Source organism: Globicephala melas, chromosome 15 (genome assembly GCF_963455315.2).
Source record: "Globicephala melas chromosome 15, mGloMel1.2, whole genome shotgun sequence".
In the NCBI taxonomy this organism is placed as follows: domain Eukaryota; kingdom Metazoa; phylum Chordata; class Mammalia; order Artiodactyla; family Delphinidae; genus Globicephala; species Globicephala melas.
This window is the reverse complement of record NC_083328.1, coordinates 21,611,540-21,630,471: the sequence shown is the minus strand read 5'-3', so window position 1 is coordinate 21,630,471 and position 18,932 is coordinate 21,611,540. Positions and strand designations below refer to the sequence as shown.

The following is an 18,932-nucleotide window of genomic DNA, read 5'->3' as shown; positions in this document are numbered from 1 at the left end:
TTGAAGAAATAGAATGGAGACCTTTAGCACTGTAAGATTTCAAAGCTGTTAGTTAGTTTGTATATTTACCCAAACATGTTTAAGGTGTGAGAACATACTTTGCCTTGCTCTGTAAAACTGGCATCTGCCTTAGTTGCACACCTTTTATTGGACAGGAACAAGCTGAAAGCTGGGTACCTAATGTCAGTGGAGTCTTCTGAGGGTTTCCTGGATGAAGTTGGGTCCCAGGCTCTAGTTGCTGGTTCATATGTGCCGCCATCCACAGTCCTTCAGCAGATTGACTCGGTAGCTGACGCTGATGTCATAAATGTAAGCAAATGAAAATTTATTTAACATCAAATAACTTGTCCTTAATGATCCAGTTTCAGAAGGAATGCGTAACCTTCCTTGGGTTGTATATGCTGTTCTCGTGGTGTTTGGTGCTTATGTACCTGGTGTGGAGGCAGAAGGGCTCATCCCCATATCTGCAGATAGCTTCCTTGTCAACTCAGGGTGATGTATCTTCCTCATGCAACTAAATTACCATTAGGTTAAACCATTTTAAATTCTTAAAGGTCAAGAAGAGTCAAATATTGGCAGTTTCATACGATTCAACCTAATTGTCAAGTTTGGTATTTTCCTCCTCACTCCTAAGAAATAAACTCTATCCTGCCAATCTTTCGCAATCTACCATCTCAAGATTTTCTTTAGTCTTCTCAACGTAAGACCTTCTCCTGCCCCTGCTCTATTTTTTTTTTCACATATATTGTTTCCTATAAAATTGAGTTGTTTTGAGGGCAAGGACTATGTCTTATACCTCTTTGTATTCCCTGCTATGTCTAACAAGTACATGAACTACAGAATGAACCCAAAATCAGTCCTTTCTGTATTAAAAATGCCAACTCCCCTTCCATGGTCGAGGTCTTAACCATCTTCTCACCAAGGGGTCTCCCCTTGGGGATAGAAAAAAGAAGCAGGCTATTTTAAGATAGCAGCCCTGACTTGATTTCACTTGAACCATAAGTTCATCATTACATACTCTTCCAAATGGCTGTGCTCATCTTATATACCATACTATCATGTGAGTCCAACCCAGCTGCCTGCAACACTGTCTATTAAAAAAGCTGGCCTGAGATAATGTGGGACTGCTCCTCGTGGTATTGCACTTAACCTAAACAACCAGCCTTTGGACTCAAAGTAGCGGCATAAGGAATACTAGGATATAAAGTGTAACTTTTAAGTTAACAATCAGTTTATTTTTATTGACTCAGACTATTTGCCATTGCAATACCAAAGCAGGGAAGTACAGCTCTGCTCAAGGAGACTCTGCCCTGTTTTGCAGCGTCAGAAGGGTTTTCCTTTTCCCTCTTTAACAGCTACGCTCCTATTTAGAGCACCACACTTGCTCAGTCACACGTAGGATGAAATACTCAAAGGAACAAGTTTATCTACTTGCTTATTTCTATTAACTTTCTGTCTTATTTTGTTTGTTTACTTAAAGGCTGCAAAGAAGTTTGTTTCTGGCCAGAAGTCAATGGCAGCAAGTGGAAATTTGGGGCATACACCTTTCGTTGATGAGTTGTAGTACTGAAACACATATTGCAGGAAAGAGCTGAACATTTTCTCAACTAAGAGCAGCAAGTATGTGAAAGTGAAAAGTCTTTAATGTAACATTTATCTTTTTTTCCAGTGAGATGAAATATCAAAAAGCATAAATGCAGGTAATTGTTCCCAACTGACCTAAAAGTCAATAAAACTTCTGTTTAAATGTTTTTCTTGCGTTTTTCCTAATCAGTTAATCAACAAGTATTTGATACATGCTGAGTTTTTGTTTTAGATGCTTTAAAGGAGAACAGGAATATAATAAGTACAGAAGCATGAGAAACTATTAAAAATTAAGGCTAAGTGGCTATCAGAGTAACTATTTCCAGATTATTATTGGTGGCTTTTTAAGATAAACACAGTTAAAAGTCTGTCTTCTTGGGTAAGAATAATTAAATGGTCTGGGTTTTACCCCCTTTTTTGCCTTTTTTGCGAAAGAGTTATTTGTGAAAAATATAAATTCCCTGCCAGTCATATCCTGTATTCGCACTGCTTCATTTTATCTTCACTGTGGCAGAATTTTGTGGGTTTTTTTCCTCGCCTTCTCCCTCATCTGTTTCTATCCTATCTCTTTCAAGTAATTAACTATCAACCCAACATTCAAAGTAACAGTAGGGGGACTTCCCTGGTGGTCCAGTGGTTAAGAATCCACCTTCCAGTGCAGGGGACACGGGTTGGATCCCTGGTCGGGGAACTAAGATCCCACATGCTGTGCGGCAACTAAGCCCGAGCGCTCTAGGGCCCATGTGCCACAACTAGAGAGCCCTTGTGCCGCAACTACTGAGCCTGCACGCCACAATGAAAGATCCCACATGCCACAACTAAGACCCGGTGCAGCCAAATAAATAAATATTTTTTAAAAAAAGGTAAAAGTGGGGCTGAAAAGGGGGAAAGAAAACTAGTGTGAACAACTAGGCAAAAATCTCATTTCTTTTAAGTAGGGCACTTGAAGTTTACAAACGAGAAACTAAAGTAAAATGTGATACTTGAAGAGTAAAATTCTCTACTGTGTTTACACATTCTGATATTGGGTTCCTCTGCTGCATTTTCTAAATGATGAGACATTCTTCTCAGAAAGGAGGGTCCTAAAGATCTGAATAATTGTGAGGCCTGTGAAACCCCAAGGAAATCTTCGGATATCACACTGAAGAAGGTCTCTAAAGGCTTTACAACACACTCGTGAAAGAGAAATGTTAAGTCTGTACATATTCCTGTAAGTATAGCAAATGTATACATGGCAGTGCACAAAAAATGGGTGTTTTCAAGACAAATGCTCCTGTGGTCACAGATTTGCAAACTGCTGTCTAACCAACTTTTTTTTTTTTTTTTTTTTTTGAACTTAAGCAAGCTTTATTTGGGAACGCTCCCGGGCGACGTTCATTGGTCCGAGAGAAAGGGGCCAGGGAAGTCGCCTCCTAACCAACTTTTGATACAGGTTCACTCTTGCCCTTTTCAGCATGGGCATAGTCTTCGAGCCAAAATGCATCTGAGGTAGAGGAGGCCGAGGAGGAGGAGGAGCTTTCGTCGTCTTGCTTCACCATTGTCCAGTATGGAGAAGGGGCCCTCACTTCTTTCTTGTGGTCTCTGTGAATCATCACGTCACAGTTACTGTCTTTTCCTACACTAAAAGTACAGTTCTTCTTTTTATATCCATGCCATTCTCTGGAGATAGACATGGGTCTCCTTGCAGGGTAATGCCCAGTGGACCGTGGATATTTATAGTACTTAAGTCTTTTATCTAAAACTGCATCTTCATTGTCATCACTGCTTGTGAAAGAGTCATCTTTTGCCTCCTCAGTTTTCTTTGTTGTGCTGAAATGAGAAGAATAGTGAATGAAATGGATTCTTAATGTCTGAACATTCATTATCACCTAAGAGATTGTCTTACAACCTGCTTTGGTTCGTAAAAGAAAGAATACAATTTAGCTTTAACACTACCTTTCTGTGTTATTGAAAATTTTCTCTTTTTAAAATTACCTTTAGGGAATTCCCTGGCAGTCCAGTGCTTAGGGCTTGAGCTTTCACTGCCGAGGACACAGGTTCAATCCCTGGTAGGGGAACTAAGATCCCACAAGGCACGAGATGCGGCCAAAAAAAAAATTACCTTTAAATTTGTTTCCATTCCTAAATGGAAATCAAATTCTGCCCTAAATTATTTCACATTACTTTAAAAAGCTTTGCACAGACTTAAGCCAGACTATTGACCAGAATATTAGCAGGCCTTAACGGTGGGTTAATTTCACTTCACACAGAATGACAGGTCAATGTGGCCATCTCCTCCACAGAACTCAGTTTTCATGGGTCACATGGGGTCGGCAATAACAGAATATTACTGATTTCCAAGGGGACGTCCAGAAATAATGGCCCTCAAAGACCTTCAACATGCTAATCTGAGTCTTTTTCTTTCGTCCCCTGAGCATCATTCTTTGCTTCTCATCTGGGTTTACATATGTGGATCTGTAGAATACCCTTCTATCCAGGTGTCTCATCATTCACTATTCCATCTCGCTGTTGCCATCCAAAAACTTGTAAAGACTTTTTTTTTTTGTAATTTGCCAACAGCAAACTTTTCTAATGAACTTTTCTAATGGCAGCACGTGCACCTGCTATTATTTTCCTGAACAAATGCTGTCTGTTACCTGCTACCTCTTATTCTGGTGCTGGATTTGCTAGCAGATCCAAAACCAGACCTTTGTAATTATGAACCTCGGTTACCTTCTCTGTTACTTTCTGTGCTGCTAATAGGAAATAGATTTCTTCCCTACCCCAGTCCCTCCAAGCTATCAGACTTACTGGTGTTTTCACTAACATCCTTGGAGGCCTGCCTGTTTTATTTGCTCCTAAGCTTTTGAAGCTTTTCCTAAAGTTTATCTCTTCTGGAAATGACAGTTGGTGTGGAGTCAATTTTACAAAGGGCCACTAGTCTTAATTGTACTATTTTCTTTTAATCCTTGATTTAGTGCTGTGCAAGGAGATTCAGATCTCAGGACTAGAACAGTTTGCCTTCAGAGTGCAAAGGACATCCTTTGTAACTGTATTAGATAACCATCAAGGACAGGCGGCAGAGCCAGGTTCTTATTGAACTGCATTAGATAGTGACGCCACAAGCCAGCAGAGGTCAGGGTTAGCTGGAAACAGTTTTTATACGACTAGGCCTGCCCAGAGCAGCATATGGAGTATTCTCTCCGTTGTACACACAGTGCTGTTTGCTCCTGAAGGAAGTCATACCAAATAAGCCTTTTCCTTCCACTTCTGCCCCTTCCCCGCCCTCTTCCACGTAAGATGCTAAAATGCCTTAGCTGCAAGCACTTTGCTTAATTAAGAAAGGGATTCAGAACATGATTGATATTGTTCCTAAGTTTGTGGATTTTAGCCTCATACTTAAGTTGTGCTGTTCTGTGTTTGCTTTTGAATGGTCAAACTGCCGTCCTTAGATTTTTAATATTCTGAATCTCAAACTCAGCTTAGAATGTAGTTGTTCTATAAGCAAATGGTTAAGAGCTCAAGTTCGGGAGCTGAACTCCCCAATACAAGGTCCACCAGCTACGTGTGGCTGCTAAATTTAAACTGGTTAAACTTGAATAAAATTTAAAATTCCTCAGTTACAAATCTTCACATTTCAGGGGTTAGTAGACACCTGTGGCTAGTGGCTACCACATGGGATAACGCAGATACAGAACATTTCCACTATCACAGAAAGTTCTTATTGGACATTGCTGCTCTGGAGACAGACATATACCACTTAGCCCTGTGGCCTCTGGCAAATTTATACACTCTATTGCCTTCAGTTTTCTTATCTGTAAAACGAGGATAAATAAAAAGAATTGGCATGAGGATTAAATGGTATAATGCTTGTAAAGCAGTGCCCACCACATAGTAAGCAGTTATCACTATTATCATTAATGATTTTTAATCAAATCAGGATTGGCTTAGTTATTGGGAATTCTTTCCCCAATCTGTACCTCATCTGAAGGGGACAACTGCCCAGCTCTAGTCCACTGTCACCGTGTGGGAATGCAAGCCCATCTTCTAGTTTTTTCAGGAGAAACCAGAGATAAAGACTCTTTGCATGAAATCTTAGATTTGTAAATTTAGCGATTCAAATATTTTTTCATTAAAAATTTTTTTGAGGGCCTCCCTGGTGGCGCAGTGGTTGAGAGTCCACCTGCCGATGCAGGGGACACGGGTTCATGCCCCAGTCCGGGAAGATCCCACATGCCGCGGAGCAGCTGGGTCCGTGAGCCATGGCCGCTGAGCCTGCGCGTCCGGAGCCTGTGCTCCACAATGGGAGAGGCCACGGCAGTGAGAGGCCCGCGTACCACAAAAAAAAAAAAAAAAATTGAAATACACAAAAAAAAGCAAAAAAGTTGAATGAAGAAAATTATAAATACCTTGGTAGCTACTGCCTAGGTCAAGAAATAGCTTATTACTGCCCCCTGGAAAAGCCCCCCCTACGTATCCTCCTTTCTCTCTACAGTGTTTAAAACACTGAGGAAGACAAGCAAAGCACATCTGCTGGCCATATCAGTTCCTAGGGCCACAAGTTGGACTCTAAAGTAATGTCTATGGAATATGGGCCATTTTTTAGTCTTAGTAAAGCCCCTAGCCATATTTCTTTGAGCCTATCCCAATAAGCAAAGGTGCACAGCTGTAGCAACTAGTGGTCAGTAATCTGGTCAGAATTAATAAGGACCACTCTTGCATCAGAGCACTGAATTTGTCACTTAAAGAAAAGGGAGATGGAGAAATCAAGCACAACCCATAAATTTCTGACTTGTTTGACTATGTGAGTGTTCTTCCACTAGGACAGTGGCAAGCTGGCTTTTGATTTTAGGCATAATGAGTTTGAGGGGTTTATGATACATACAAATGCAGATATCAAGTGGATGTTTATACAAGTTTGGAGATAATACAATTTGAAAATTATTAATTTATAGATACTAATAGAAACCACTGAAATCAAGTTCTTTTTTAACATCTTTATTGGAGTATAATTGCTTTACAATGTTGTGTTAGTTTCTGCTTTATAACAAAGTGAATCAGCTATACATATACATATATCCCCAGATCTCCTCCGTCTTCCATCTCCCTCCCACCCTCCCTATCCCACCCTTCTAGGTGGTCACAAAGCACCGAGCTGATCTCCCTATGCCATGCGGCTGCTTCCCACTAGCTATCTGTTTTACATTTGGTAGTGTATATATGTCCATGCCACTCTCTCACTTCATTCCAGCTTACCCTTCCCCCTCCCCGTGTCCTCAAGTCCATTCTCTACATCTGCATCTTTATTCCTGTCCTGCCCCTAGGTTCTTCAGAACCATTTTTATTTTTAGATTCCATATATGTGTTAGCATACAGTATTTGTTTTTCTCTTTCTGACTTATTCACTCTGTATGACAGTCTCTAGGTCCAGCCACCTCACTACAAATAACTCAATTTCGTTTCTTTTTATGGCTGAGTAATACTCCGTTGTATACATGTGCCACATCTCTATCCATTCATCTGTCGATGGACACTTAGGTTGCTTCCATGCTGCAGTGAACATTGTGGTACATGTCTCGTTTTGAATTATGGTTTTCTCAGGGTATATGCCCAGTAGTGGGATTGCTGGGTCATATGGTAGTTCTATTTTTAGAGAAATCAAGGAGTTTGCTTAGGAGATTGAGAGAAGAAAGCCAAAGATTAAACCTTGAGGAACTCCGAGGTTGGGTAAAAGGAGATCAAGAGGAAGTGACTAGAGGAAATAGGAAAATCATGGGAGTATGGTATCCCAGAAGTCTGGGGAAAATGATGTTTCAACCAGAGTTGAGTGTACAGTGTCTAATGCTGCTCAGAAGCCAAGCAAAATAAAGACTGAGAAGAGTCCACTGAAATCAGCAGCATGAAGGTTGTAGGTGACCCTGGGAAAAAGGACTCAGCCAAGGCCTGCGCTGAGGGGGGAAATGGTGTCTCCTAAGGAAATGGCAAAGTCTAGTACAGCTCTTTCAATGGGTTTGGAGTCAAGGGACAGGGCAGTGGCTGGAAGGGAAAGGAGAGGAGAGTGGAATTAGGTGGGGTTTGCTAAGATGGTAGAGGTTTTAAAAGGGCTTAAATGTTATTGGGAAGGATCCAGAGAGAGAAGTTGAATATGCCGGAGACAAACGAGGAAATGGGATTCACAGCACATGTTTAAGGGCTAACTTTGGAAAAGGCGGAGTCACGCATGTAAGTTTGGAGGTGGAGTTGCCATTGGATAGTTTGGTCTTTTTTTAAACTCCATGTCCAAGGCTCTTGCCTTTATCATTCTGCCTCATATTAGGTCCTACAGATTGTACTCTGCAAAAGGACTTAGAAACCCACTAAATTGTGGCAGTGTCATCAATCCCTCCTACATGGTCCAACTGATAGTTCTCACATTAAACTAAGACTCTACTTCATAGACCCTGGGAATTCTGTAGTATAACAAAGATTTCCTAAACTTAACTACTTACTGTGTAATTGGGAATTTGGTCTCAGGGATTAAATCATATATTTCTTGCCATTCTTGGGGTATGTCAATAAAATCTCGGTAAACCTTGATTTGTAGCACTGTTCCTATGGTGATATGTTGCAAAAGCTTTAAAAATTCTCGAAGAGTATATCCTAACACATTGGCATAGCCAACAGTAATCAAAACATCACCTGAAAAAGGAAAAAAAATTGGTAAAATTAAGATAATGGTTTAAAAGGATCATACCATTTCTGGCTTTATTGTGCGATGTTTTTCTTTTTTTTTTTTTTTTTGGGTGAGGTATTTCATTTTATGGGTTCAAATTGTTGGTTCATTTTGAACCAAAGCCAGGCTTCAGCCTTTATTTAATAAAAATGACCCTCTTAGTGACATAAGTATCCTCTGAATAATGAAGAATACATGCAAGATGTTTCTTAATAGTGTGATGGTAGATATTGTAGCACGTTTTTACAACATTTCTAAAGTCCTTGGTGTGACAGAGGCTAAAAACCATTTATAATCTGAATCATCCTTTAGGATTCTAAAAATGTGTTTCAAGTAAAATAAATGGCTATTACTATTAAAGAAAAAACCACTTAACACTAAGTGAATAAATGACCTTTCTATTATACCTGCCTGGCCATTTCCAATGCCCTTCACAGTAAGCAGACCATATTAAACATCAAGCCTTTCAGTTTAATGTTTGCCCTTACATAGTATTCGTTGAGCAAGTAATTCTACATGAAACACTGGACAATTAGCATGCTTTAATTAAGTTTAAGCTATGTATACAGAGAGTATGTCAGCTCAAAGGGATTTGACAGCTAGGTCCCCTACCATAGCACAGTGCTGAACAGACAGGGGAGGGTGATGGCCAACCATGGAGCTCCTGAGCCCCCAGCAGATAGGAAGAGAACCACATCTTGACAGCAAGCTCCTGGACCTCCAAACTGGATGTTAAAAAGACCAGTTATTCACTTGTACGCAGCAGCTAGGGCATGAACATGTAAACTAGGTCCAGTTATTTGTCAGTCTCCCTGGGTCACTGAACCTGGAGCGGGAGATGCAGAGAGGTGACAGGAGCACCCAGTTTCCATGGCCCTTTGTTCTCTCACCATTTTCCAAACCTGGTTCTCCAGGCTTTCTGGCAATTCTGTCAGACTCAGTGTTCTAAATCCAGTGCCTTAACAGAACTTTTCTATTGCTTGCATTGAAGACCTCTGACTACTACAAGGGCATTCAGCAAGAGAGGAAGGAATACAGGGAAATTGCTTTTTAAGGACAGACAGACTCACATGGGGTAAAATCTTAGTCATCAGCTCTTGCCAACATCCTGCCAAATGGTCATGGATACCTTATAGCTAACATCGGATAAAGTGACCCCAATGAGTCCCAAAGGACATGTTCACCTCTCTGTGCATGGGAAGCTAGAGACCCCTCAATCAACCTCAAAGACAGCTGAAGCCTAACCTCAGAGGAGAAAAGAGTCAAGATGAAGTACATGCTCTGCTACTGCTCCCCACTGTGCTATAATTGGGAATTATGCTGATCCCAAAGGAAGCCTCCAAGGAATGCCAAGGACAAATTTCCATAGTGCTAGATCCTATCAGCAACAAAAGTTCACAGTATTAAAGAAAATGAATACTTAGAAGGGTGAAGAAAACCTTCTGCTTTGGTCTTTAAAAATAGCTGGGGCTAACTTCAGAATGAAATAGGGCTTCTCCCGGCAACCTGCAGATTGTGTGATCTAAAACTGTTCACCCTGTGGAGGTTAATTAAAATGGTGGGGGGAGGAAGAAAACCTCACTGGATGAGCTTACTTGCCTAATCTTAAAAGGAGTGTTTATGGCTTGTCATTCTGCTTAATTATGTTGTTAAAGGGTGACTTTTATCATGAGGGCAGAAAATAAACAGCTTAATTCCCTGACCCTCCTGGCTGTAAACCAGACATATCTTTGTGTGAATGTGAGTACTCTGGCAATAGACATTAACGTTGCCTTTCATAAAGAAACACCAATTTAGTATTTATGTATATCAACATTATACATTTTCTTTCTGATTTAATGGGCTATAGGAACCACATTATATAAACTGTCTCGATTACCTATATTTAATCAACTTTGCAGCAGCCAAGCCACTACCATCTCTACAAACTAGGCTGTAAATTCCATAAGCTCTGTGTGGTTAGAGACCATGTATGTCTGGTTCATCATTATACCACAGCGCCTAGCAGGATGCCTACACAGAGCAGGCATTCAGGAAAGGCTTATTGAATGAATGTGGCCTAGTGAGGGTGGTGACCAGTGCATGACTTGTATTTACCTTCAAAGCTATATTAATTTCTCCACGAAAAGGGAGAAAAAGCTATATTAATAAGACTCTGGATATCAGAGTTTGCTAAAGCTATACTATCCAAAAGGATTTCAAAGTTTAGCCAGAATAAACTAATTAGGAAATCAAGATGAAGCCCTATTATTAAACACTAAAAAGAGAGAAATTCAAAGCACATGAATGAGAAATAATGGGGCTGGGAGGTAATGGGGTCAAAAAAACATCAGGTTCATCACCTCTCAGAATCTCATAATTATTGTCAAAAGGACTGAGTTACAGAGTCTTTGAAACCTAGACCTTGAAGAGAAGTGGCTGACTTGTCATGAAGAGATTTGGGGCCCTGGACTTATTCTCTATTGAAATCTCTTTTCTAGTCAAAGGTATGGGCTTTCTAAGCAGATATGGTTTCAAGTCTCAGCTCTGACCACCCACTTACCTCTATATTGAACAAATTACTTCATCTCTCTAAGGCTCTATGTTTTGTTATCTACCTTCCAGGAGTGTTGCAAAGATTAAATGAGATAATAGATGTGGAAACACCTTGCAAAATGCCTAGGACAAATACTCACTTGCTATTCACTTATCAAACACAGACATAATAAATGTGCCAGTGCTGTAGGTAAGTTGTGGATTTAAAAGGTGATTTCAAGACTGCCTCTGACCTCCAGGAGCCCACTAACTGTAGCCCCACCAGGAGATCCTGTTTCATGTGCATGAAAGCATACTCCTGTCCCACTCTAGTGAGTGTGCACTCCGGCTATCAACCAGCATCTGTCCCCTGACCCCAGAGAAGCTAAGGAGAACAAGCAGAAAAGGCCCATGGGACCTGGCCTAGAGTTCTTTTGGTCTGGAGCGTCCAGAACTCTCTTTCTGTCAGTTTGTTCCCCAGCACCATTTTCTATGTGGAGAAAATGCTTTGGATTTTAAGGTGAGGTAAACTTTTGTAATAGCATCATTGATCTACTTAATTCTTTAATCCATTGCTTCTAACCCTAGCTGCAATTAGAATCACCTGAAGAGCTTTTAAACCATGAACTGCCCTATCCCCAAAGCCAAACCAATTGAATCAGAACCTCTGGGAACATGGGGCCAAGGCATTTTTGCTTTAAAAGGTCTCCAGGCGATTCTAATAGGTAACCAGAGTTGCAAACCAGTGGTTTAATCCACTGGGGGCTCCTGTACCACAATCATTTTTGGTTAACAACAACAACGAAAAAGATACCAGTCTAAAGAATCTCTAAGTAAGAACAACCTAAGAGAAATTACTGCCAGTATTTCCATAGCACTGTAGTCCTCAAAGCACTTTCATAAAGATTATCTCATCAAATCCTAGCAACTTCTGACAAAGGTGGTATTATCCCAATTTAGAGATGAGGTGACTAAGGTCAGGAAAGTTAAGGGACTTTGTCCAAGGTCACAGAACTAGAAAGTGGCAGAGCCTGGGCCTGAATTCAGGCCAGCTCCCACTGAATGGTCTTTCCTTCCCACCACCTTACCATCCCGTTGTACGTCCCTGACTCCTGAGCACAGCACCAGGCCCAGAGTAGGCACTGGGAAAACGTCTTGAATTGGATGGAAAATTCATTCACCCAAAGCCAAGAGAAGCAGGGCAGTACTGACAAAGAGTGTAACAGAGAGGGTTCAAATCCCCACTCCTTGGTGTGACAAGGTACAAGTTACTAAATATCTGATTCCTTCTCTGTAAGGTGGTTTAATGTAGAATCTAATCAAGGAATTTGGTAAGGTTGCAGGATACAAAATTAATGCGCAGAAATCTCTGGCATTCCTATACACCAACAACGAAAAATCAGAAAGAGAAATTAAGGAAACACTCCCATTTACCACTGCAACAAAAAGAATAAAATACCTAAGAATAACCTACCTAAGGAGGCAAAAGACCTGTACTCAGAAAAGTATAAGACAATCATGAAACAAATCAAAGATGACATAAACAGATGGAGGAATATACCATGTTCTTGGATTGGACGAATCAATATTGTGAAAATGACTATACTACCCAAAGCAATCTACAGATTCAATGCAATCCCTATCAAACTACCAATGGCATCCTTCACAGAATTAGAACAAAAAATTCATATGGAATTTTACAATTCGTATGGAAACACAAACGACCCCAAACAGCCAAAGCAATCTTGAAAAAGAAAAACGGAGTTGGAGGACTCGGGCTCCCTGACTTCAAACTATACCACAAAGCTACAATAATCAAGACAGTATGGTACTGGCACAAAAACAGACATCTAGATCAATGGTACAAGATAGAATGCCCAGAGATAAACCCATGCACATATGGGCACCTAATTTATGACAAAGGAGGCAAGAATATACAATGGAGAAAAACCTCTTAAATAAGTGGTGCTGGGAAAACCAGACAGCTACATGTAAAAGAATAAAATTAGAACACTACCTAACACCATACATAAAAATAAACTCCAAATGGATTAAAGACTTAAATGTAAGACCAGACACAATAAAACTCTTAGAGGAAAACATAGGAAAAACACTCTCTGACATAAACCACAGCAAGATCTTTTTTGACCCACCTCCTAAAGTAATGGAAATAAAACCAAAAATAAACAAATGGGACTTAATTAAACTTAAAAGCTTTTGCACAGCAAAGGAAACCATAAGCAAGGCAAGAAGACAACCCTCAGAATGGGAGAAAATATTTGCAACTGAAACAACCGACAAAGGATTAATCTCCAAAATATACAAACAGCTCATGGAGCTCAATAGCAAAACAACAAACAATCCAGTTAAAAAATGGGCAGAAGACCTAAATAGACATTTCACCAAGGAAGACATACAGATGGCCAAGAGGCACATGAAAAGATGGTCAACATCACTAATTATTAGAGAAATGCAAATCAAAACTATGATGAGGTATCACCTCATGCCGGTCAGAATGGCCATTATCAAAAAATCTAGAAACAATGAATGCTGGAAAGGGTGTGGTGAAAAGGGAACCCTCTTGCACTGTTGGTGGGAATGTAAATTGATACAACCACTATGGAAAATAGTATGGAGATTCCTTGGAAAACTAAAAAGAGAACTACCATATGACCCAGCAATCCCAGTACGGGGCATATACCCTGAGAAAACCATAATTCAAAAAGAGACATGTACCACAATGTTCATTGCAGCACTGTTTACAATAGCCAGGACATGCAACAGCCTAAATGTCCATCGACAGATGAATGCATAAGGAAGATGTGGCACATAGATGCGGTGGAGTATCACTCAGCCATAAAAAGAAACAAAACTGAGTTATTTGCAGTGAGGTGGATGGACCTAGAGTCTGTCATACAGAGTGAAGTAAGTCAGAAAGAGAAAAACAAATACCATATGCTAATGCATATATATGGAATCTAAAAAAAAAAAATGGTACTGATGAACCTAGTTGCAGGGCAGGAATAAAGAGATAGACATAGAAAATGGACTTGAGGACATGGGGTGGGAGGGCAAAGCTGGGGTGAAGTGAGAGTAGCATTGACATATAGGCACTACCGAATGTAAAATAGTTGGCTGGTGGGAAGCAGCAGCATAGCACAGGGAGACCGGCTCAGTGCTTTGCAATGACCTAGAGGGGTGGGAAAGGATGGGAGGGAGGCTCAAGAGGAAGTGGATATGGGGATATATGTATGCATACGGCTGATTCACTCTGCTGTGCAACAGAAACTAACACAGTATTGTGAAGCAATTATACTCTAATAAAGGTCTATTAAAAAATTAAAAAAAAATTTTTTTTAATGTAGAATCTACCTCAGGGATTGCCAGGAAGGTGAAATAAGATCATGCTTCTAAATGTTAATGATGATTAATACTGCCTACAAAAGAAGAAAGCTTTATCCACAGAGAGCCATAAACGCTGGAGTGACGCTGTGCCTGTATATGAATCCCACCTGCTAGATGGGGGTGAACCTCGACAAGGAACTCAGTCTCACTGAGCCTCAGTTTCCTCACCTGTAAAAGGGCAATGATAATAGCTCCTACCTAGAGGGTTATTGTAAGAATTCAATGAATAAAAATGCCCAACAGCGAAGGTTATACAAGTAATACCAACTGGCCTGCCCATTGAAAGCTCTCAAACAATGTCATCATTATCATTGTTACAGTGAAACCTGAGTCTCCCTGAAGGCAGATGGGAGAGAGAAAGCGGTGGAGTGTTTGGGAGGCATCGGGAAAGCACAGTCACCTGGCTGGAGTTTTCCATCCCTGGCTGCAGACCCCTTCTTAATGAGGTGGGTGATCTGAAGGTAGGGCCCATGCTGGATGATGATCAGGCCTAATCCCAGGCTGCCCACAGTGAGTCTGGTCTCCTGAGTTTTGCTCAAGTTGTGTACAGATGGCTTGACCTTGAGGCCGATTTGTCTTTCTAAAAAAGGAGAGATGTGTTTTAGTCCTTCACCTAGACATCAGCATGACAGTAGAAAGCCAGACCCTTGGGGCAGTTATTCAACCTCTCTCTTCCTTAGTTTCCTCATCAGTAAAGTGATGATAATAAAAATGCCCACTCAGAGGGTTGTTATGAAAATTAAAGGAGATAGTTAAAGGGCTTTTGCACAGTGCCTAGCACACTGTGAATATTTAATTAATGTTAGTTATTATTATCCATTCACTTAACAAATAGTTATTGATACGGGCAGTGTGCTAGGAAACGTAAGTGTTTCTTGCCCTCATGGATCTTCTAGCCTAGTGGCTGAGACAAATATCAATGAATCATGTAAACATATTTAGAACAACAAACTGTGACACATGCTATGAAGGAAAAGTTCAGAGAGCTCTGAGGGTGACCACCAGGCTAACATCTCCCGTGAGGAAGGCAGGTCAAGGCTTCACAGAGGAGGTAAAATCTGAATTGAGGTCGAAAAGACCAACAGGAAAGCTGTAAGCAAAGTAGGATGGGAGAGAGCAAATTAGATCAAGATTCGGAGACAGGAAAGAACATAAAGGAGACCAGTAGGGGGCAGGCAGGAGGGGCAAAGGCAGAGCAGACAGGCTGCTTGGCAGGTTTACCTCACAGAAAAGCTTAGAAGCAATTTCAGCAGGACAAGCTAAGGTCTGCCTTCAAAGAAACACACAAACAAAAACCTCTGGCTCTTATATGGATTGTGGAGTCCAGAGTGGAAGTGAGAAATGAGTTACTGCGTTCACCCAGAGCATGTCACCCAAGCAATGTCAGTGGAAATGGACAGTAGAAAAAAAGCATTTGGGAGGAAAATCCAGGAAAAATGGGTAGGGAGGTGTTGAAGTATGTTTTCTACAAAACTAAATCTCACAAGAAAAGTTTCAAAGATGGAGGAGTGATTTAAAACAACAAGTTCTTTTCCCCCAAGAGGAAGCTTCTGAGGAGACTCATTTTCAGTCTACAGGAAGCTTCTGGGGAAACTTGTTTTCAGCACACTCTTCCAGCATTTCACACACACAACACTTTCCCTTAAGGAGAAGTGACAAACTGCTACCTTGCCAAATCCATGTGACTGTGGTGTTTGGGGGGCCCAGGAGTCCTCCCCACTCCTGCGGGAGGGGCTTCCCATGCTCCCACATCTCCAGCTGCAGGGAGCTGGGCGGTTTCATGGCCCTTTCGACTCCAAGCAAGTGTCCTTGCCTATCTCCAACCTCACCCTCCCCCAAACCACAGATGCTCTCTGTCTGGAAAATAAAGTAACCTAGTATAAAGAAGGTACCATCTTCAAGACTTTCCAGGATTACAGGTCATTCCCTCCTCGAGCCTCTGGCTCCTGAGCAAACAGAGAACTGGCATCATAGACAGGGTCTGAGTTCCAACCTCAGCTTGCAAATTAAAGTGCTCATGATATAATCTACTATGAAGCCCAGTCTCAAAAGACAGCAGTGTTAAGTGAAAGAAGCCAGATTCAGAAGACTCCACACCATATGATTCCATTTTTGTGACATTCTCCATGGAAAGGGCAAAACTGTAGAAAACAATCAGGAGTGTCAGGAACTGGGGTGGCAAAAGGCACTGGCAGCAAAGGGGCTTCGTCACAAGGTAATTTTGGGGGTGGTGAGACCTCCACACCTTGATTGTGGTGGTGGTTAAACGTGGGTATATGAAAAAAAAAAACGTGGGTATATGATTATCAAAACTCACAAAGCTGTACACTAAAAAGGGGGGGGGCTCTTCCTGTATGTAAATTATAGTTTGGTAAACAAATGATGGTGAGAGGCCCAAGAGTGTGACTTTCCCATTTTACAGAGGAGGAAAAGTGAAGAAGTCTTGGTCCCTAGGACATCACCCAGTTACCCTTAACGCTTTTGTGGACGGCCTTCTTCATGGCCCCGGGACGGCAGGCCGATCAGGAGGGTCTCCCGGAACCGAAGCTGGAGTCAGTCCAACTCCCAACTGTTTGGAACCCTCCGGGAGCCGGCGCACTGCGGGCCGACCGCGGGCGGCAAGGAGATCTCGGGCTGGCCCCCAGGGGACGCTGCGACAACGTCGCCCAGACGTTGCGCTGCAGTGCGGTCACCACAAGGTCCCCAGTGGACCCTGGAAAACGCAGTATGTGAAAATTTTGGTGCAGAAAAACAAAACTTCTACGGACTAGCACAGTGCCTGGCTCAGTGGGTTCCTCACCCATTCTTGGGAAACGGAAATGGAGACGGTGGAGGAAGCCCAGAGGAGGGTGTCTCAAAGATGTGAATGGTCTACGGAGGAAGATCATAGCTAGTTCATACAAGAGCACAGATGCCCTGCTGCCCTCCCGATAATGGTGTTTTCAAATACTGTTATATCAACCGCGCCAACTGCTTTGGAACTGCGCTTTTTTCACGGATGTTTTGAATAAGAAAAGGCCAAGGGTGACCTGAAAAAAATGAGTCACGATTAGGAGAGGAATTAATTCTTCCTTCTTTTTTTTTCCAAAATAATTCTTCCTCCCCCAGACACGTTTACTCATACAGCAAATATTTACTGGAAGCCCGCTCTGTGGTTTTTGCTGATGCTGGGGACACAACAGTAGACAAAACAAGCAAGGGCTCTATCCTCTTGGAACTTAGATTTAAAAAGCAGATGGAGTGGACAATTTGAGGAAAGTATGAAGTATCAAAAATAAATTCTAGAAGAAATAGAAAACAATGTAATGTAGTAGGTCCTATTGTCATCCCCACTCTGATGAAACAGAAAGGCAAAGCCTCTTGTGTTCATGCCTTCAGCAAATAGTAATCAAGCACCTATTAGTGTGCAAAGATTTCCATGGTAAACTGGGAGGTCCCAGCTTATTCAGCTGTTTCTGTGGCTCTACCCAGACAATAAACCAGGGCAGATTTCCGGTTGGATAAATCTTGTGTTGTAGTGGCTGCGACAGAGGAAATGCAAAGAGTCATCCCATTCCCTGTTATTCTCAACATCAAGGCATCTCCTGCAGGTAGCGCCTTGTGATAGATCGCCTGTTTCCTCCTCCAGTCTGGCAAGGCTTCTGTCCAGACACGAAATTAATTCTATTATGAAATGCATCCTTTTCCTCCATTTTCCTATCAGTAGAGAATGGTGAGAGTTTGAAGGAATAAAGCACATCAGCATTTAAGGTCCTGTGAGGGGAGCATATCAGTGCCTGGCACACAGGGTCCATCCACCTTCCCTCCAACCCAGACTGAAAGCTCTTTATTGTGAATGCCAAGATCACACTGATTGGTGGAGCTGAAGGATACAAACTGTTATGGATGCTGTGCTGCCCAGATTCCCCCTTCAGGACTGAAGGACCTATTCCTTTCCCTCCACCCCAACCCTGCCACTAGCTGAAGAGAACCCCTTGCCCAACATCACACGTACCTGGGGCAGCTAGCATCCAGTGACTGATCAATGCAGGGTAAAAAACCTGGCTCCCTCAGCCCAACTTGAACAACTCTAGAGGGACATCCCAGCTTCAGAGCTCCCTAAAGGGTCTGCTGAGGTCCTCCTATGGCTGCACTGCAACCCGACTTCTCCCTCTGCCAAATCCTGCTTCCTTCTCTCCCTCCACAGATGTGGGTCCCAAGAGCACTCCTCAATAAATGTCCTGCAACTCAAGAGTATTTCCTAGAGAACCCAACCTGCAACAGCTTGTGCCAGGGACAACAGGAAAGAGTAGATGCTAAGATGGGATTTTGGAGCTGGACCTGCTGCCCAGGTAATAATGAGGACCCCATCCCCAGTAGAGGAGAAGCATACGTAGCCTTCAGCACACGGAGGCACTAAGATTGTTCAGTTTTTCACGAGTAGTAAAATGGAATGATGTGGCACCCACATGATCCACCTGGTGTCTCTTAGTTCTCCTTTGGCCTATTTTACAGTAAATGGACAAAAACAGTAGCCACAGCCTGAGAAGTATAGAGGTGCTAGCAGAGGGTGAGAGGAATCTAGGATGGATAGGAGAGGAGGGAAACGATGAGTATGTCAGTTACACCTTAAGGTGAGCTACAGCAGCAGCAGCAGCAGCAGCAGCAAGAGCTATACTTTGTCCCACTAACTTTCCTCTTATAAGTTTCCCACAGGAAAAGACGTCCACCAGGGTCCTAAAGGTGCTGCTTTCAGAAT

The 18,932-nt window shown here is 42.0% G+C and overlaps 2 protein-coding genes across 3 annotated transcripts in view; one reads left to right on the top strand and one right to left on the bottom strand.

The window, feature by feature from the left end:
- The window catches only part of UQCRC2 (ubiquinol-cytochrome c reductase core protein 2), a 31,478-nt gene extending 29,727 nt beyond the window's left edge, over nucleotides 1–1,751 (top strand). The window contains exons 13-14 of the mRNA XM_030871448.2: nucleotides 156–309; nucleotides 1,481–1,751. Coding sequence (XP_030727308.1) covers nucleotides 156–309; nucleotides 1,481–1,564 — 238 coding nt within the window. The 3' untranslated portion in view covers nucleotides 1,565–1,751. The remainder of the gene's footprint in view (nucleotides 1–155; nucleotides 310–1,480) is intronic.
- Nucleotides 1,752–2,996: 1,245 nt separating this feature from the next.
- On the bottom strand, nucleotides 2,997–16,695 carry PDZD9 (PDZ domain containing 9). 2 transcript variants are annotated; one of them, XM_030871453.2, is made up of 4 exons: nucleotides 16,665–16,695; nucleotides 14,595–14,774; nucleotides 8,052–8,241; nucleotides 2,997–3,393 (listed from the first exon to the last, which is right to left on the bottom strand). In XM_030871453.2, exons 1-4 carry the CDS (start codon nucleotides 16,693–16,695, stop codon nucleotides 2,997–2,999), a joined length of 798 nt encoding a protein of 265 aa, XP_030727313.1. The 2 variants fall into 2 exon arrangements, with proteins under 2 accessions (XP_030727313.1, XP_060141406.1); XM_060285423.1 differs by lacking the exon at nucleotides 14,595–14,774.
- Nucleotides 16,696–18,932: the final 2,237 nt, after the last annotated feature.